Genomic DNA, 22,102 nt, shown 5'->3' on the forward strand with positions numbered 1-22,102 from the left:
CAGCCCCCCTTCTTCTTCTTGTCCTTTTTTTCGAAAAAGTGATGGATTACGCTGAAGGAACTCCCTCACGCTGCTGCAAAATTAAGGATGGATCATCAAAGCCAAAATCAAGGACTTCTATTGATTATTTTTTAAATCCAGAATCAATAGTGTTGGCAACAAAGAGTGATAATAATTCCTGTAATAACAAGTTGCATTGGTCGAGTATGTTGTGAACACCAGATAACCCCTGAGATGAGAAATATCTCAGAAGATAAATGTCTGCCCACCACACATTTAACAACGCCGCAAGCTGGAATAGGAAACGGAGTAAGTAGGTGTTAACATACGTGTTCTATGGTAAATACATTTGTGTAGGTTGATGTGCTGACATGGTGACACAGGGAATTCTCTTATAGAGGAACCAGCTGTGTACAAACATGTAATAGTAATTAGAGCACCGTTACAGACTGCAGACAGACAAGCCTGCTGCTATTTTCAAAGTCACGGTCGACTTGTCTTGTGTTTGAGTTTCACATTCCTTTTAATCGTCGATCCTGTGAATTAATGTTGGACACTGTAACAAATACAAAGAGTTGTATAACACTTTGGTTTATTAAACTGCAACATTTAGAATAGATTTTTGATCAAAATGCCTCATGCCTACATGTGTAAGAAGTTAAAATTCCCATTCATTAAATGAAGAGTTCTTGAGAAGTTGAGTAAGCTCTGTAACAGCACTGCAGCTGAAAAATGAGGCCTCGTCATCCAACTTTGAAATGACGCTGGAGTAAGCCTAATTGTGCAAGATCAAAGAGAAATTCTTCTGAAAAAGACCTTTTTGCACATCTTTGTTGCCACCCACCACTTCCTTCACCCTGATGTGGATCGCTTGTGTTCGATGCTTTCATTTCAAAGCCAACTGCCAAACACAGGGTACAGTATATACATAATTGTACGTATTAGTTAATGAAATGGGGCATGAATAGATGGAGGATTAAATGGTTAAAGAGACAGCTCACCTCAAAATCAAAGATGCATATTTTTTCTCTTACCTGTGGTGTTATCCATCAGTCTAGATTGTTTTGATGTGAGTTGCCAAGTTTTGGACATATTGGCCGTGGAGATGTCCTCTTTTTCTCACATAATGGAACTACATGGGACTCTGCAGTTTCATGTAGAAACTATTTTCTTTCTACCAAACTACACCTGCTAACCATCATATCACTACACAGAAGGAAGTTACCATGCACTCATGCACAAGGTTCCTGCTCATGACATTGCGAGATGTAAACATTAATGCCGTCCTCCTCAGCTGAGCTGTAACCTTAGCTTTGAGCACCACAAGCTGAGTGCCATCTAGTTCCATTTTTTATTATAGAGAAAGCAGACATCTCTATGGCCTATATCGCAAACACTCGGCAGCTCACACTAAAACAATCTGGATTGACAAGTAAGAGGAAAAATATGTATTTTTGATTTTGGGGTGAACCATCCCTTTAAATTCTGAATCTGTACCATTCATTCAGACTTTATTGCTTCTGTCTACAGAGTTATGTTTGATTTGAAAAACACACCCTTTGTTTAATCTTTTTTAATTTAATGGATCTGTGGTTGGGTTTGACAAGTTGGAGGCGTCAGGAAGGAATCAGGCTCCTCAAATGTCTGAGTGGGCTTCGCATCACGGCCTTTGACCTCATCCCGTTAGGAGACGGCTCAGTTATCAAAGACGCAACAGCCACCCGGAGGAAGAGGAGGACGGGCTGAAGAATGATGACTGAGCTGCCTTTGATTGTTCGGTAGCTCAGGAACTGGCAAAAGACAATACTTTCTGCGAAATCTATTGACACAAATTTCAGAAATAGCATCATAAGTCGCTAATGTGTCCTGTGATTAAAATTTAGGAGCAAATTAATGGTTTAGAGGTGGAAACCACACATATACAAACACATAACTTCATGGATAAAAGAAAGAAAAATACTTTTTTTCCCCAGGGTACCAACAGAGAAAAACATAGCAGAATCAGCGGGCAAGGAAGTGATTGAGGAAGTGGCAAGGATTAAAGTGATTTAAACCCTGTGACATCTGATTTCATGGTGACAGCTTCAATGAATGGCAGTGACTTGAGCATGAAAAGAGTGATTCTTTACCCAGGATACAGCTCTAGAGGCAGCTCCCCTACCCATGATTTCAAGCCTCGATGTGGGCAGAGGGTCTGCAGGCCTAGTGGGAGGCCTTCCGCAACCCTGTGAAGTTGATCTCCAGTTCATTAAGAGTTCCAGCTGACATGAGTGAGGATGGAGGAGGGAGAAAAAAGGCTTCAGTACAAAGAAAGTGAAGCCATCTTTACAGAGATCAAATGGCCACTATGAAGTCCCTTCTTTATGCCCCCCTTTCATTTTTACACAGAACTAAATGACAGCTGCATTATTCTGCTCCAGTTTGTGATAGCATACCGGCATCGCAGACCCAAAAGAGGCATGACTTGTGTGATGTTAAACACAACAGCATCGACCTCTAGTGTGACATAAAACATATGCTCTGGCAGCACTTTCTAAACAATAACGATGGAAAAACATGACAATGGAAATCATTCACTATCTCTGTTATATAGCAGTTGATCTCATCCTGTGCTCAGAGAGTAACGGCCTCCCTGCTATTTAAATCTCTCGCGGTGGGTCGCACGCATAAAACACTGTCAAAATGTCCGACATGTCCTGTCCATGGTCCTGTCCCACCAGCTGTCCTGTTTATGCACACACTGTTTTGGCCCTGCTACTACCTCCAGTGGTAACTTAAAGGCAAGACAACTTTGTCCCGCCATTTCGCCACTGTATCTGACAAGCATTGTGGAAGCACTTGATGCATGTTTATATATATATAGCCTTTATATATTTAGTGTGTTTTTCTGACAGATTCGATGAATGCTTGAGAAAAAATAGACCAGGAGCCAACACTATGCCTGAAGATCGTCAGCCTGCTGTGGAGCTCTGGGGTTTTGGTGTGGCCAGTGTGAACCATATGACTGCTCAACATGGGTGCTGAAAGCCGCAACCACATCATGGAAAATCGGCGTGCCTCAGGGCTGTTCCACATCCAGAGTGAATCCACTATAATGGCACAATATTCCAGCCTTTAACAGGCAGTGCAAAAGGCAGTTTTGATTCTGTGATGCCAGCATGCTATCTAAAATCACACACTAGAGAAGGGCGATGCTGCATCGTTTAGTTCTGTGTAAAAATGCAAAGATAGTTTGAAGAAAGGGACTTATAGCAACCCTATAGTGCAATCTGTGCTTAAAAAGTGCTTGTATGTGGGCAAGTGATTTGGGTTTATTTTTTATTATTATTTTGCTCCTCAGTAGCGACTTTGAGTGAAAAATATTTGTTGGTACTGACACAAGGTTGCTCATGAGGACAACCTGAGTGTTTTTCATTTAAGATAAACAGATGTGACAGGAACACACTGTCAATATTTGCTTGTCTTCTCAATGGTCACAACTTGTTCTGAGGTCAAAGTCTTTTTGACTCACGATAGAACAAACAGGATCACCTTTCAGGAGGGCAACGGAAACTGGTCAAGTTTGGCAATATTGTTGTTCACCTACTGATTATTTATTGTGTGTGGGGGCACACCGGAAATGGCAAGGCCATTTGTGTTTTCAGTGCCCTCAGATTTCCTCAGAAAACCATGATATGATGTCTCTTACACAACATAGCTTAAAATCTTGAGGCATGACAAAGTCAGTCTTTCTTTTTTCCCTCACTCTATCTCTCCTCTTACTCCCAGCCTCCTCCCTTTCCTTCGCTCACCTTACTTACTCCCGTTCCATCATTTCCTGTTGAGTCACCCGACAAAGCCAGACTGCACCATGTTTTACAATTTACTGCTCCCCCCTTGCTTTCCTCCTCCACTTCCTTGTTCATAGATGTCTTGTAAGGGAGAATAATGCAGAGTGACATTATAATAGCCCTCCAGCAGGTATTACTGGGAGAAGTCAAAGCTCACGTAGGAGTCTCTTTCCTAGTAACATGACTGATTCATACAGTAATCGCCTGAGGATAATAACATTATCAGCTCTGCAGAAAATTCCCCATATCACTCACCACAGCATGTCTAAATCAGTTCAAGCCAAAAAGTGAAACGAAAGATTTAGTGAGAAAGAACTGAATTAACATGGAGAATGAAACATTTCCAATAGTTTCAGCCACTAAGCTGAATTACGTCTTTGGAAAATACTTTTAGATTGTTATTGGCTATTTGCAGCTGTATCCTAATAAAAGAGGGAGGAAGTGATGCTGTGGTGAGGTCAGGCGCTGCGTAAACGTAGGCAGTGAGTGCCTGTCTGTGAGGGAGGGTTGAGGGCAGGGCTGTGAGAAACGAAAGGGCTCTGTGGTGGACTAGTTGACTCATTCAAAAATGCAGCTGCTGACTCAGTTTGCAAACTTGTCTCTAAGAGCACGTCGCCAGTCTCCCTGGCATCTCTGTGTCTGTGAGTGTGTGTCTGCTCTGTAATAGTGAGGCCTATAAGTGAGAGACACTATAAGGGGAAATCCTCCTGGCTGGTCTTTATTACTTTGAAAAAGAGAACATTTATGCAGAAGTTAACATTAGGTTTCATTACGTCATAAACGACATACTTGTGGTTTGTTCAGAATCCACTCAAAGAATTACCGAGCAGATTACATCAAATGGAAAATGAGGCTTTGCCCGAAGGAGTGCCTGTGCACACCACTGCTGTAATCCCATCTTGGCAGCGGGTCAAAGTTTTTCTCTGATTCAATCATTTCGTCATTCCTTCAGTTTTCTCTACACACCCTTCTTGCCACAGTAGTCTTATTACTGTGTCTTATTACTGTGTCAAACCATCAACACAGTGTGAGCCATCTGGGAGTATGGACTCTGCACACACTCCAGAATTAGTCATCCTGGATGTGTTGCAAGGTCCAAGAATGGTGTGCTGTTGTTGACATTATTATGTTCAAAGGGTTATTTAGCAGGACACCTCCCTCCATGATGGAATGTGATTTCCTGATAAAATTGAAGTGCTGTTTTACTGAATGTGATGCAGTGTGTGCAATATGCAATATACCTGCAGGTGTCATTTACTACAGCAAGTTTAGACCTGCAATACAAAATGGGCATCAACAACTGAATACCACTTGAAGAAATGTTAATTTTTCAAACATTGTTTGCAGTAACAAATTCTGAGCATCCTTGACAAAGCTTTTAAATGCTAAATACAAAAAGACAACTTTAAAGAGACTGTAGGTGGCTTATAATAATGCCATGAGAATATCACCACAGAGACCTAGATGGTGAAGTGCCAGTGAAATGTTTGTGACTGCAGGAGTTAATACCTTCCAAGCTCTTTTAAGAAACCTCGTGTATAAATTTATCTGCTGGCTAAATGGGTCTGAGAATGAAATAATAGTGGCTCTGTCCAACATAAGGTATAGCACAATATGTCACCAATCCCAGACATTGGTATAGTTGTGTCTTTGTTGGACATTAATTGAACTATTTTTATTACATGATTTTACTCTATTTATTATATGTAATGTTTTGTCTTTTTTTTTTTTTTTTATATATGGACCCTGAGTCTGGAATATAGGATTGACTGATAAAATGAAAAAAGGCTAAATGTTGGCTACCTACAGCCAAGTTTAGCTATGATAGTAATAAGCGCAAAGTCATAAGCATTAAAATGACACGATCATCTGCTACATGAGCTGCTAGTCAATAATGTTAAGTGGTGGCTATTTTATCTGTTGCAATGTGCAAATTTCTGTTAAATTAGCACCTTTTTATATACGTTAATATTGGCTACAAAATTTATTTTCATTAATTTAAATTTCATTCATTTTATTGTATTTATTTTGTCTCTGATGATGTAGTTTAATCTATCATCAACTTCACCCTTTGAAACCTGGCACTGGACAAACAACCAGAAAATATGGAGCAGTCAGAGATGCGGACGATATCCACAGGAATACAAATCCTATCGAACGAATCCTATCTTGAAATATCTCCGTAAACAGACAAAATTGGACCCTGAAGAATCCGGAATCAGGATACCCATCCGTGAAATCTTCATAAAATATCCTACAATGTAATCATCTTAAGATCTATGTGTCGGATCTTTTCATATATTACCAGCACCTTTGACATATCCTGTTTCACATATCAGATATAAATGTACCTGATACCTGACAGATATGATTTCATATATTTCATGCATCTCTGATATCTTGAAATATACATATATCTTGAATTTAAATCTGCTATTTAAGAAGTAGCTTGTTTAGCTAGTTTACTATAGTGTGACTCCTTTGCAACACTAATGTACTTCAGACAGTTAAAATGCAGAGTTGCATACAATTCTAGTTGGAGTTGGAGTTCCATTCCAAGAAGTATATTTACAGTTGTCTTATAAATGGCAGTTTGTTGGTAGAGTATAAATAGCTTTATTCATAATTTAATTGGTTTAATTGGTATTCTACCAATCTGGAATAAGTGAAAGATGTTATAAATCACATACTGTGAAGTACTCAAAGAATTTGGATGGAAACAGCTATGTAAGTTACAAATTTTTATACAGCTGGTTATTTTCTGTTCTGATTTTGAACGCATCTTATGATATAGAATATAACAATGCATACAAACGTATAATTTTAATACTTTACTTGGACGTGTTAATTTAATTGTTTTTAATGATGGGGGTTATTTGTGTTTTGTTGTTTGTGTTAGTATACCTGGCACCATTCCCTTGCATGCAAGTAAAAGCTTGGGCACAGGAGAGCCGGAGAGTCTGCAGAAGCTGAGAGTTCATTACAGATATGTGTCAAGAGTAAGTGGATTCATGCATACATTTTTCTGAAAGGTTATTGTGAAGGATAATATTTTACAGTAGGTATTTATGAACATTAATGAAGACTCTTTGTGTGTTTCAAAATTCTACTTCAGATGAGAAAAACTATTTTTGCATTGTATGGTATAATCGTTCCTCTGCACTTATTATTTCCTACAAGTGCCTGCTTTAATAGGTGACGACGCATTCTGCAGATGGTATGACAGTGGATGTACTGAAGAAATACCCTGTACTAAGAACACTCTCAGAGGTAAGTGATATGAATTACAGTACATTCAGTCAGTGTCTGCATTGATGCATATTATTCTGTTATTCTGTAAAACACACTGCTATACATTAACATGTATGACGTAAAGGGAACACATGAACGGAAAGGGTAAAGAAGAGAAAAATGTATTGTACTGCTATCACAATGTGATTTGTTGATACCTTCTGGGAAGTGTAACTTAAACAGGGAGAAAGTAAATAGTATAAATGATTTGTTACATTTCGCTGAAAAATGCTGTGATTTTGAAATTTTGTGTTGATAGAAAAATCATTTTTTGATGTGATATTTTACCTGAATTCTAATGTAATATTGCTATACTTGTATGATTACTTAAAATTATATGAGCTAAATTTTGAAAGTGTGGAAACAGATATAACTGCTGTATTATGTAAGAAAATTTAGATAATTAAATGTCCTAAATCATGGTTTCTCCATCTACTTCATGACCTGAATGATTTATTACACACACACACACACACAAACACACACGCACACACAGACATACACACACAAACTAGAGAGAGAAAGCAAATGAGTCATTTCTCTTGACAAAAACATAGGTAAATAAAAAATGAAGTGAGTAAAACACGTGCTCATGCTTCTGAGTTTCTACGTTACTGTTACTTGTATGTCTACAGACCGCATATGAGTGCCCCTGTGTGCACTGAGCTGTGACCGTTCGTCCCAGCTAACTCTTACAGCGTTAACATTACCCGGACAACAGTACAAAAGGCACACTACACAGAAATAGCTGTTTCATGTGTAGGCTAATAGTACTTATATGAACAGGACTGCTTAGTGGAAATGAGGCTTTCCAGGACAGCCTGACATGACAGAAGGATACGTGGAGGGGGGCATAAACCAGAGCTTCCCTCTATCAAGCCAGCGTTAGCTAACGACCAAAAATCTCACCAACTAATATCCAATTAAGAACTAAAACACAATGACACAGGGAATTTATAGCACAGGTAACATTACCTATTTTTTGTTACTTTTTTTATGTTACATTTTTATGTTACATTGACGTTAGCCAGTAAAAAAAAAAGGCTAACATAACTGTTAGCTAAAGTTAACATAAGCTATAAAGCGTAACATTGCCTATCTAGCATAACATTAGCTACTAGCGTAACTTTTGCTAAACCTTACCTTTAGCTACTAATGTAAATTTAGCTAACATGACTTTAGCTAATGTTATCGTTAGCTAGCTAGCCCAGCTTTAGCTTACATAAACAGCTAAAGTCACATTAGCTAGCTAGCAAGCAAGCTGTTCAGTTCAACTCATTTACTGTTAGACAAAAGATTTAAATATAACGCCAGAACTGGTCTATAATGAACTGTAACATTACCTTAGCCTGTATTTTTGGAGGGACGCCCAACTGCTGACTGCAACTAGCTTACTGAAATTCTGATCATTTTCTTGATAATGGTAGCTAGCAATTTAGCCATTCAGTTCATTCAGTTTCCACAGAAGTTAACTACCACACCACATCTTTAATTTTCAAAGTCAGCCCAACATTACCTCTTTGTCTCTATGCCTCCTCTTCTGACAGGTTTATGTCTGACTCCTCCACCTCCTGGAGGAGCTCCTCTGTTGAAAGTTCCTCGTCAGTTTGCTGGTTTGCGCAGCAATTGCAGGGCAGTGACCGTTAAAAGATGCAGTGACACAGTGACATGACTGCGCACACTGCCCCCCCCATTCAAATATCCACAGTCATAGTTCAGAGCTGAAAATTTCTTCTAAGTTCACTAGCATTAATAAAAATAGGCATTTTACCCACCACAGAACCTAGGCTTGATAGACAGATAATAACAATAATAACACAATGACCATCCCATCTCCCAACAACATTTGTTCACAGACTGATATTGTACCTCTAAATATTGGGTAAATGGTATAGACGTGCCTTTTTTCAGTTTGGTACTTATATGTACCCTTCCAACCCAGAAAAGGTACATGATAGTATCTTATGGACCAACTATAACCCTTTGACGGTACATCAACAGCAGTTGTACATTAAAGAACATGAATGTACCCCAACCATACCCCTTTTTTGACAGTGTAGTATGGTAATATGGGTATTGGAATGCAGCTCATGGTGAAAACCACAAAGAACTGAAGTGCTAATTGCCTGAAGTGCTTACTATGTAGCAGCTCCGTCACATGCCTACAGGTCCTGTGTGTTAATGTTTGTATTTTTGGTGTATCTGTGTATGTAAGGATTACAAGAGTGAAAAAACTGAATTTCCCCATTTAAAGATTAATCATTAAAAATATATTATTTTATCAATATTGATTCAAGCTAAAAAAATATATATAGAAGCACAACAGACAGTCATGGCAGGGTGGCCATACAAGATCAATCCAAGAGATGAGTCGGCACAGTAGCCAACCAAAAACACGACAGATTTTATGAAAATAAAAACACTATATATCTTGTGTGACAGGCAGGAGAGATGAACCAGAGATAGAGATAAATAGAGATATAGTTGGAAAGATGAGGAAAGACACGGAAGGGTGAGATATAGCTGAGTCTGTAGGGACTTGATGTGGAAACTGGAAGATGGTGCCCTTGAGCAAGGCACTGAAGCTCTAACTGCTTGGAGCTCTTAGTATGTGTCACTCCATCGGTTTGACATCTCTCTACAGCTAATGCATGTCTATTGGTCCTGTGTGTACATGATTGTATGTGTGTGTGTAATAAATCCTAACAACAGAGTGTAATATTCAATTTTGACAATTATTGTACCATATAGATCTACGCTAATAGATCAATGTAGATAAACAAGGTAGTCATGGCACAACGGCCATGACAGGTAATCACACAACCAAGCACAACACAAACCGCCACCGTAGCATTATATCTGACGTTTTTGTCAAAGTTATCATTCTTATACTGTGACAACGTAACATTACGTGAGGTGTTTCATAAAAGTTATATGTATTTTTGGACTTTTTATTTAGAAAACAAAAAAGTTGAAAAAATAGAAACTCATGGTGGAAAAATGTAAATGACACCTATCTTACAGCAGATAGAGAGGAGGTATAGAGAGATAGTCAGGGCACGGAGGCCATAAATAAATAAAGAGGGGTGAGGAATAGAGATAGCTAGAGAGGTAAAACCAGATATAAGGGATAGTTAGAGAGATGAGAGATGGATAGTAATGGCATGGCGGCCACGATCAATAATCAAACAGGTCGGTCGGCATGGCAGCCAACCAAAAACACAACACAGTCTTAAAGAAAATAAAAATGGCCCTTACTATTCGTAGATCTAGATTGGCGGCAGTAGCTCAGTCTGGTGTGGGAATCAGAGGGTGCTGGGTTGGAGTCCAGAAGTCCAGCGTGGACCATGTCACGGAGTGTGGACTGGTAGACAGACAAAGAATAAGGACATATAGAGGGATAGTTATGGCACAGCAGCCAAAAACACAACACAGACATAAGGCCCATTTGCACTGAACTATTATTACCTAGGGACCTCATGTTATGTCAAAGTTACCCCCCCTACATCTGTGTTTCATAGAGGGCATTCGCACAGGATAGGCGATGGCTGTGTTTTACCCATATTTACTGACAATATAATACTAAATTGGGAACACAGTAAATTTACAATAAAAATACATTTTTTAAAAAATGTATGTGCCACCCCACCCATGTCTGCTGAACACAAAAAGAAAAAAGGGGGGGATATCAACTAAATATATATCCAAAAATAAATTAATAATTTCTTTTAATTACTTATTTTTTGGGTAGTAGCCTCCACTGCCAGACCACCCATGAGAAGGTTACAGGTGAGATACCATTGTATGGGAAAGATTTCTTTAAGATTTTACGTCTGAAATATATTTTAATACCAATTATAAGGCCTTATTTTCAGATCTATCTTTTTTCTTCTTTGTTTTAATGGCTGTTATTCCCCTTAAAGGCAGAAATTATGCGATTGTAGGTGTAGCTCATTAAGTGCCCATGCAGCTTACATCCTCACTTACACAGCCACTAGATTGCCAATAATGGATTTCATCTGCAGACTAGAAGAAAAACCATTGGTCCAAAATGTCTGTTTAAAAAACTGAGAATTTCTATGTCATTTATATGTATATCCTATATATATAGTGAGATTAATATGCACGTAAAACAGCTTGTTGTGTTAACTTCATTACATGTTGCTAACAGCCTATGTTATGTTACAACCAGAAGACTCATGTTCTCTCTGTGGGCAGGTTGATGAGACTTAAAAAAATTTTCCCCATTGTAAAATAATAGTGAGTTTTTGGTCTAATTTAAGTTCTTGTGTTTTCAATAATTGTAATATATGCCCCCCCACCAAACTTTATTTACATCAAATAGGTATAATAATAATAATTCATATAAAGTGTACAAAAAAAAGCCCAACTTTGGAACAAGCCAGTGGTTTGATGTCCATAAATTATGATTTCATCACAAATTCAAACAAAATTGAAATCCTTCAAAGTAAAAATAGTCTTTGCAGCTTTTTTTGTTCTTCACAAATTCAGTTGAGATATTATCAGTCATGATTTTACCCTTAAATATGTAATCTGTTATGATGATTTGAACTATGTTAGTTTTTTTTTTTTTTTATTTTAATGGGGAAATTCTTTATCCACAAACAAATATTTTTAGGTTCACACCAGTCTTTCAGTCTTTGCTGGACATATTTACTCAACACTTTACGCTCTTGCTTTTACAAATAAAAAAAAGAAAGCAACAGATTTTTAGACTATTACAAAATTTTATCTGGTGAAACCGTGACGTGATATGAGTGTGAATTTTTTGTTTGTTTGTTTGCTCCTGTGAAGTGTTGATTATTTTTTATTTTATTGTAAATCTCTTATTAATTTATGTATTAATATTATGATTATTCATGTATTCCTCAACCTTTTTCTTGCCCACCAAAATAACCCCCATCAGCGAATGTTATTGAATTAGTTAGCCTGCAATGTAATTTGCAAAAGCCTCTTTAATATAATATTTGTAATATCTTCATGACAAGGCTTATTCCCCCACCACCTTAAAATCGCGGATAAAAATAGCTAAATAGCTAACATTAGCTAATTGTTAAGAAGCTAACTTTACACGGACAGGTTTTATATGGAAACAAAGGCTTGATAGCATTTACGTTCAATTGGTTAACCTTATATTATAAAACCCCAACATCAGTTTGTCACCAATTTTAAGTGAACCTCACTTTATCAATAAATGTTTAGTTTACAATTGAGTGTATGGAAGCTGAAAGTGATTCTGGTTTGTTAGCATGGGAGCCTACCTTGTAGAGGACCTTCTAAAAACCGAGTGTTTCTTCGTGAATATATGATCGTAAAAAATTACAAAATCATCTCTGTGTGATGTTACAGTTGGGCATGAGATCTCCTTTTAAATTATTAATGGGGTTAAGGTAAATATTAAGTTGACAAACAACTTTTTAGGTTATGGGTTGTGAGTTAACCAACAAGTGAGGGGAGGCTCTCGAGGGCAGCTGACGGGAACGCGCATCAGGCACGCTGAACGTGAACGCCCCCGGGCGAAACCCCAGTGTTTTTTAGAGAGGTCCCTCCTTTTGTTGCATCAAAAGCTAAGCTTTGTTAGCTCATGCTACTTTAAAGTTACATCTCGTTAGCTAGCTATCTACCGTTAGCAAAACCATGACGCAGCACCTCGTTAAGCACGCTCATGTCAGTCATACTGAAATTACTGAAAACTGTTTCAAATTGTCCGAAATATACTAGTTTCCCAACCACAGAGAAACAATTTTCACCATAGTATAACATTAAAACTTTTAATACATCACTAATACATCAAAAGAAAAAATAATACTGCCTTTTTAATAGCAATAATGACACCTAAAATGTTTCTGATATACCAAATGGTGACAGGTGTAGTCCTCTAATCAAATAAACTAGCGACACCTTGTGTTTAAAAGATGTTACTACTTCACTAACTAATACCTTACAAAGAGGGCAAAATGAGAAGGATTATCTATTATTTATCCTGAAAACACAACATTTTTGTACACACGTACACAATGCATTTTCTATATGCCATGCCATGAGTCAATATGACACTTTTAATGATACATGTATTTAGTAAGTATGTAATCAACTGAATAAGGAGACGTATGTATATCAAGTCAAGTCCCTGTGGGGAGTTCTGTAACCCAAGAATACTCCCACCCCCCTTAAAAAAAATAGGTGTTTATCACTCCTTATATACAGCAACTCTGGTGCAAGATTCAACTATTGGGTGACAGGTAAAGTAATGACCTTGTGGTGCAAGAGTTTCACTTTAAGTCTCAGATCCTTGGATAAATTCTGCACACTTGACACAGTTGAGAAATACTTTGTGTAGGATGAAATTAAGAGCAAACAATAATTTAAAATTTAAAATTTCCAAGTTTTTACTAGAAATTATGAGAATTCTTTACATGAACATCATTAATCAAGTTCTTGGCAAATTACTTACAATTAAAACACTTAACAAACTCACTCACTCACCCACCCACCCACAAACATGCACAAAATAAAAAATTTATATCCCTGAGCAATATTAACTTAGTGATCAGCTTCATTACACTTTGTGGTTTATCCTTCAGTTCATTCATCTATTTATCATTGTAGTTTTTTGGGGTTTTTTTTTTAAAGATTGTTTTTGGCTTTTATTGCCTTTAATGGACAGACAGTTTGAGCTTGAGAGGAGGAGAGAGAGGGGGCGACATGCAGCAAAGGGCCAAGGCTGGAATCGAACCTGCTGCAGTGAGTATACAACCTCTGCATATGGGGTGCCGCTCTACCCACTGAGCCACCAGGCACCCCTAGTTTTTGATTTTTAAAGAGAGGTCATTCTCCTGTCAAAGTGTTTGTCAGTTGTCTAGCTCTGGTCAGTTTCACCACAGTACACCACCCTGCTCTCCACTCGCGATCGCTCTGCTTCAAACACCAGTAAATGGCTAAGTAGTGTCTCCTCAGGACCTGAGCGGATCAGCGAAGGATCATTGTTCTGCAATCACAAAAACACAGACGCACACAATCACACACTAATCACCCATCACAGTAACTGTTTCCAGACATGAATTTAGTTTTAGTGTCTCCTCCACATGTACAAGAATGTAAATTCATTGAATATTTTTAATATGTCCAACATGTCAAACGGTCAAAGCAGGGAAAACATTCAAATCAATGCTGTTCATACACAGCAACAACCACATGATCTGACTCTGGAGTTGGCTGAGGAGAAAAATGAAACACTTAACTATACATTGACAAAACACATTTTAAAAACACTATTAATAAGCTCTCACCGCCACAGCAGAAATAAAAGCATCCATTAGGTGGTAGTCTGCCCCACCATGTCCAGTCATGCCAAAGCCTTGGGGCACATCACTGCGCGTTGTGTGCTTTTCAGATCTTTGGGTCAGAAAGTCAAACACACGAATCTCATGGTTGCCATATGTCAGCTCCCCCTGTGAGGACACAGTTCATTATATAGGTAGGATATAACCATTGCATCCATGAAAGTCAGAACTTACTGATGCAGTGTGTAGCTATATTATAAGCAATAATGTGCTTCCAACAGTTTGGGAGAGACACTTTAAAAAAATCCATTTTTATTTTCCCAGAGTGTCTATTTGCACCTGGGTGAGAGTAGTCAGACTGCAGTTATTCAGCGGTTTACACCAATCTCTTCGACACGTTGAACGACTAGAACGACTAGAAAAAGACACAATATGGATCCCACTGCATGATAGTAGTCTTCACATTGAAGCACCAAGGTCGGAAGCATTTACAATGAGCGCAAAGAGCTCATGGTTACTACTAGCCAATGTTGGATGTTCTGTGAGATTAGAGCAGCAAATTTACAAGGAAAAACCCAGATATTTTCCATAGAGTCAGGTGACGTAGTAAAAAGAACAACGCTGCCTATGGGGGGAGTAGAATGTGTTGGGTGAATGGGTCAAAGCATAGGACTTAACCATTGGAGACTGGTGTTTGAGTCAGTGTTGGCTTAGCAGCATAGCTTGATACCATAACATCATTTATTGAGTTGGACGCCCAGTAATATATACACCCCAATGTAAATAGCCACATTACCTTTTTACATTCCAGGTACAAAAAGCATTGTAAGCTAAGGACACGTGGGTGCAAATAGAAACTATCTTCTACTTTGCTTTGAAAGAACCTAATTGGCCTGCACGCACCCTACACACACCTTTGGGTGTGAACGATGACTGTGAAGCCTCATTGCCCAACATCACTGTTCAACCTAACTGATGCTCTCGTGGATGAATGGAATCAAATTTCTGCAAAAAGATTTCAGTATCTTATGGAAAGCCCTCCCTGGAGAGTGGAGGCTTGCTTGTTATAGCAGTATAACAATGCCACTGATTTTAGAATGGCATCTTCAACAATTACATATGGTTATATCAATCTGGTGTGTCCACATACTTTTGGCCATATAGTGTATGTGGTCAACAATACTCTGATATCAGATTCCTTTCTTTGTTGCATGTCTTACATCTTCAGTTTCAGTACTTATTTCTCCTTTCTTTTCTGCAGTGCACATTTCTTTCCAGTCCTACCTTGCTGCCATAGATAGTTGTTTTTCGCTCACATATCTCCTCAGTGAACGCCACCATGGAAAAGGCTGCCGTAAGACCCCCTTCAAACTCCATGTTAACAACCTGGGCAAACAGAACAGACATCTGTTTTATTTTGACTGTATGTTGGATACATTCCTCTTACCTTTACTACTATTTATCTATCTAGATTGTTTTGGTGCAAGTTGCTGAGTTTGTGAGATATCGGCCGTAGAAATGTCAGCCTTCTCTCCATTATAATGCAACTAAATGGCACTCACTCACCTGTTTCCCAAAATTATGACCTGGTTACTCAAGAAAATGCACAGACATTGTTGAAAGCAGTTTCATACAGGAACTATTTTCTTTCTATCAAACTACGCCTTCTAACCCTTACACTGCATTGGTCTTCCACAAGAGGATTTCAAGAGTTATACTGAGCCATTAATGTTTACATCTGGCGATGTTAAGAATGTTTTTGGCACTCTGAGCACCACAAGCCGAGTGCCATCTAGGGCCATTATACTGGAGAGAAAGCAGACATCTCAACGGCCAATATCTCCAACACTTGGCAACTCACACCAAAACAATCTAGACTGATAAATAGCACTACAGGTAGAGAAACTGTTTTTTTTTTGTTTTAGGGTGAACTGTTTTTTTTGTTTTATTTTCAAGCCAGTGTGTTCTAACCTGGTTACTGCAGACATCATTGTCACATTCATAGACACAGCGCCCATATGGTCCAGTCCTCAGGGCCTCAGTTACCGACTCAATGTCTGGGAACGAGCTCGGACAAATGACTGATACAGGCCAACCAGTGTGACCCTGGCACAAACATTTACACACATACAGTACGAATTAAATAATGTACAGCATGCAAAGTATTATGTTCACAGATTAAGTATAATAGATAATAATAACTTCAATTCGCCACAAAGTGTCATAATGACAATGGGCGCTCAACAAACTTGTACATTGGACTAAACCAGTAAAATTGGAAATCGACTCAACTCTACCTGTTTCACTCTGTCCAGGTAAATTTTGCATGCCGAGTATGGACAGTCTTTTTCTATTGAACAATCCAGGCAGCGATTTCCAGCATCTGCTGGCTGTTAAAAAAACAAGCAACGTCACATTTTATATTCATGCTTATTATAGACAGCGCTGTTGCAATAACGAAGAGAACTGGCATGGATTAATACATATGACACAAAAATATAACTCAGGAATGTTGAAAAGGATTAACCCTTTGAAACTTGGAGCAACATCGCTTTTCTTGCGATTGAAGTGATTTCAGACGCCTTTCACAGGTATTTAAATCTTTGAGTCCAGAGGAGATTGGTAAGATGTCTTTCAAAAACATGGGGAAAAGGCAATAAGCAACTTCGTAAGAAATGTTCCACATATGTAAAGAAATTATTAAATTTAGAAAAAAAAATAAAGTTAGAGGAAAATGTCTAGGGGTGATAAAGAAAAAAAAAAAGGAAAATAACTAGGACTATTACCATTATAATACATTTTAAATTATATTGTAGAAAATTATTATAATTTCTAAGCACTTTTTTCAGGTAATTTCCTTGTTTGTTTGTTTTTTACTTTTTTCCTATAAATTTATTTAAAATATTTTTTTGTTAATTTTGAGTCATTACTTCTTAAGTTGCTAATTGCCTCCTTCCCTTTTTTTAAAAAAAAGAAATTAAGCCAATTTGCTGAGGTTTCAAAGGGTTGAAGGGCTGTAATGTCATGCACTGTTTCACGTAACATTTATAGATAAAATAAAACAGACAATAAAATTAGAAAACAACAATACATAAAAGAAAAAAGTAAAATATAACCACATAGATAGTTTGCTCACAACTGCAGTGAATGGTTGTTTCCTTTGTCATGTAATGTTTTCTGTGTATTAACTCAAATACTGTGAAGAGGCCACAGACCTTGTTTACTTTTCCGAAGTGGCTGACAGATCCAAATGATGACACTTTCACACACCTGCCAAGTGCAAAGTTAATGATTCATCTCAGGAAAAACAGAACGGCCTGACAGAAAATAACCTTATCCACCTGAAAACACACAAACACTGTGTTCCAACTAAAGAGTCTACCACTGCTGTCTGGTGGTTTACCTGCGACCTCCAGCCCAGTGGTGTATGAGGTCAATGTCATGGCATGATTTAGCCAAAAGAGAAAAAGAGCTCTTCGCTTCATTCCTCCAGTTCCCTCGAACAAATGAGTGAGCAAAGTGATAAAACCCGACCTGGAACACAAGGATGACAAGACTAATCTGAAATCAGTTATGCCTTGATTTTTTTTTAAAAACATGATAAAATGAGAAATGTTGTGACTGATAAAGGAGTGAGTTTAAAGAGGAGCTCTGAGGATATGCAATAGCATCGTCTTGATTTCTGTTCTGCTGACATTCTTACCGGCTCAAAGTGCTGAATGTGGATCACATCACCTATGACTCCAGCATCTATCAGCTCCTAGAATATAAAAAACAAAAATTACAAGGTGAAATCTGATATATAAACATACTTTGCTCCCCCCTGATGTAGACGCAAGCCAGCAGATTTAATTCATTTGTTCTGGCAATTTCTGAATCTCTCCACCTTCTAGATATCTTTATCTGGTATCTTTCAAGCTTTTATTGTGATGTTTGAAAACCAGTTAAACCTTGATTCAGTCTGCGCACTTTTTGGTTTGACATCCATGAAATCCATTGCTGTTTTACCAAATAAAGCCTTCATTGTCATGGCTTTCACAACTTTCTTAGGGAGACTTTGGACCCTTCCGATGTGGAAGCAAAACACTCCTCATCCTTTTCTCATTTGGTCAAAGATGGTATGTATGATCCAAGCACACTTACACACACTGGATTTTTCATGCCACTTTACAGCAGGGATACTCAGCGGGGATGGAAATAGGGATTTCAATTTGTCAGCATACTTTATGAATTGTGCCTCTTAGTAGTTGGGAAATAAATGGTTGGCCTGAAGTCAAATAAAACATGTTTTGTATCATTTAGGATATGGGACATGGGATAAAGACTTTGGAAATCAATAAAACAAAAAAAATGCTTTACTTTCCTTTTTAAAACTCAATAACAGGTTTACTATGTAAAATACCCATAAATATGTCTTTAAACACACAAAACTGTTAACTATGCCTAGTGAAGAAAACTGACAAGAGTTTTCAAAAAAACAAAGTGTGTGTGAAAAAGCTGTTTATCTTCTTTACCTTTATCTTGTGGATGACGGGATCATACCGGAGAACGTGACCCACTGATAGCATCACACCATTCTGAGTGCAGGCCTCCACAATCGCCTTGCAGTCTTTGGGAGTTGTCTAAAGTCATGTGAGGACATTGGTGTGTAGGGAAGGCATGAGGGTCACACAAATGCAATCATGGAAAGGCAAACAGAAAACACAACGTTTTTGTATTTCAGAAACTGACACAAAATAGTGTATTTTCTCAAAATTTGTGATGTGTTTGACAGAAACATAATCGGAAATATGACTTATAAAATACAGTATGTAGTATGTTTTTTAAAGGGATAATTTCAAGTCAAAATACACATAACAAACTAACATAAAATAAATCACTGTAAAAACACTATACACTCATATTAAGGTTAAAGTTGTGCTCTGTGTTAAGATAATTTATTTACAGAACACTCACTGCCATTGGTTTCTCCAGCAGAACATGGTAGCCCTTCTTTGCAAAGGCCACCGCAGGTTCCTGAGAAACACAAACAAGTGTAACAAGTGAATGTAACAAGTGAATGACTACCAAAAGAACGATTTCCAAATAATGCGGACCAATAATGAGGTGTGTACACAGATTAGTAGAAATTGAGAGTTATTCATATATACAGAATACATGTTGTGTGTTTACCTTATGAAGGCGGTCTGGGGTACAAATTAACACAGCATCTGCAAACTTCTCTCTTTCAGCCATACTAGACCAGTCTTGTTTGAAAAATACAAGAATTCAATAATTTAGTGTGAGCCAGATAACTCCAAAACAATCAGTGCTAATTTTCTTCTGTTGCTCACCTTCAAATATATTTTCATCTGCAATTTTGTGTTGCTGTTGAAGTTTAGTGCGAGCAAATTTCCTTGGATCAGCCACACCAACAACCTCCAGGTGAAGATGAGTTGAAGAAATGGACATAACAAGTGCTCTTTTAGACATTATTGGGCAGTGGTGGAAAAAGAGGTATTTCAGATCATTTACTTAAAGTTCCAGTGTGAAGGATTTAGGGGGATTTATTAGCAGAAATTAAATGTAATATTCATAACTGTGTTTTCTTTATTGTAAAATCACCAGGAAAAAGAATTGCTGTGTTTTCATTTCAGTCGTTCTGCAACTTCACCACTAGATGCCACTAACTTCTACACAATGGACCTTAAAGTACAGTAAAAAAAATAACAGGGAAAAGTATGAGTAAAAGCCCTATATTAAAATAATGTTAAAAAGCCTCACAATCAAAAGGAACTTATTTTGTTACAGAAAACATGGATTTGAGGATCTATTTGTACTGTGACAAACCTGTGTATAATACTTAACATGTTTCTGTAATGAATATCTTGTCAGGTATCTCATCTTGGATCATTTTACTCACAGAGATTTTATTATGCAAAATTATGTTTTTATCAGTACAGCTGCAGGGCGACCTCTCCTTACCTTAACACGTTCAGGGTGGACTGATGCATACTGGGAGTAGATTTCTCCTCGACAACCAGCTCCCACCACAATAACATGGACAAGGGAAGTCATTCTTGCACCCTGAGAACTTAAACACAAATCAAAGCTTGTTAACCCACATTTTACAATGCCTGAGGTAATACACACTGTACTTTAATTATCAGAGGAGGGGGTGGCTGAGGTGTGACAGTTTGGGGTATTTTTTGTTTGTGTTTTATTTTTTATATTGACCCTTCCCAAAGCCACAGATACTTTTCCCGTGAGCCTCCCTGAGGGACTGGGGGAATATGCATGGCCCTCCCTCCACCATAAATAGACCCTAACCATTTTTCTTATATATTCACACCAAATTAATATTTTGGAGCCAATTCAATGAGCAAACAGTATGAGATTGGAGGTTATCACCCAAAGAAATCTAAATTCTTAAGCGAAATGCTAATCCTCCCTACAAATCATAACACTAACATGCAATTTTTTTTTACAGTTTTCCATGTTTTGGGCTATGAGAACAGCTGTGATTTTGGTGGGGTTTTTTTTTAAACCTTGCCTTTCAACCCTTCGAAACCTAAATCAACATAAGTTTTCTTGTGCTGCGTTCATATGCCTTTCATAAGCTATTTAACCCTTTGAAACCTCAGCTGATTGATTTGATTTCTTTCGAAAACATGGGGGAAAAAGGCAATGACTTACTTGGCAAGAAGTGTCCCACAAATTGCAAGAAATTAGCAAAAGGTAACAAGATTTGACCTGAAAATAAGTTTTAGGACAGGGGGAGTATTATTAAAAACTGATCAAAAACTAGGAAAACGTGTCCAGAAAATGATGTTTTTAATTTGTATAACTATATATTTCAAATTATGTTACAGAAATTTTATACATTTACATTTTTAAATTTTCATCGATTTTTTCGATTTTTTTTTTACTAACTCCTTGCTGATTTTTATGCCATGTCTTGCAAAGTTGCATTCTTCCTGTGTTTTTGAAAGAGATCAAACCAATTTGCTTAGGTTTCGTAGGGTTAAACGCGCTAGTTTGGGATTTCAGAGGAGGGCGTATTTATTTTATAATAACTTATATATATTTTATATTATTAAATACATGTAGCTCTCTCGATAAAGATTGGCCGTCATCTGAATTAACCATTTAAATATATCTGTGTCCTTCCAAATGCGCTTATTAAAAATCCAAACAGACACTGTCTATAAAAGTACAGAGCTATCGCATTAAAACTGTGTTTCTGGTAAAGATGTGTCATTTAATGACATAGCTGTTTGGCTCAGTACCTGCTTTGTCCCATGCGACTGTCAAAACCTTCCGTCCGTCTTCCGCGTAGGTCCAATCTCGACAGGAGACGTCGGGAGTGAGCTCAGGTTGTGGTGCTGGTGGTGCTGACTACAGCAGCAGTAATGATTCACTTCTTCGAACAAAATTAAACTAACCGCACAGCAGTCACGCAGTAACGTGACGCCCCCTACAGTGTGCACGAGGCAACTCTGCTGCCTTCACTAATCCTCGTTCATCCTACATCGCATTCACTTTTTGGAAAATCAGAACATGTTGGAAGGCAAAACAGAAAAATCTACCCAAAATAGAAGTCACACGCATGGAGGTGATCATTTCGAGATTTCTCTAAAAGTAACAGGTAGAAAGGGTTACATGCATCCTGTTTGGGTTGCAGACACGTCCATGTGT

The 22,102-nt window shown here is 37.8% G+C and overlaps 1 protein-coding gene across 1 annotated transcript; it reads right to left on the bottom strand.

Annotated features, from left to right (window-relative positions):
- Window positions 1–13,012: 13,012 nt before the first annotated feature.
- Window positions 13,013–21,797, bottom strand: zgc:154075 (uncharacterized protein LOC556929 homolog). The gene is made up of 14 exons (XM_042492700.1): window positions 21,694–21,797; window positions 20,390–20,498; window positions 19,759–19,843; window positions 19,598–19,671; window positions 19,382–19,441; window positions 18,940–19,047; window positions 18,129–18,185; window positions 17,829–17,959; window positions 17,641–17,695; window positions 16,723–16,815; window positions 16,397–16,531; window positions 15,710–15,811; window positions 14,432–14,593; window positions 13,013–14,130 (listed from the first exon to the last, which is right to left on the bottom strand). Exons 1-14 carry the CDS (start codon window positions 21,705–21,707, stop codon window positions 14,002–14,004), a joined length of 1,314 nt encoding a protein of 437 aa, XP_042348634.1. The 5' UTR covers window positions 21,708–21,797; the 3' UTR covers window positions 13,013–14,001.
- Window positions 21,798–22,102: the final 305 nt, after the last annotated feature.

Source organism: Plectropomus leopardus, chromosome 8 (genome assembly GCF_008729295.1).
Source record: "Plectropomus leopardus isolate mb chromosome 8, YSFRI_Pleo_2.0, whole genome shotgun sequence".
NCBI classification, from domain to species: domain Eukaryota; kingdom Metazoa; phylum Chordata; class Actinopteri; order Perciformes; family Serranidae; genus Plectropomus; species Plectropomus leopardus.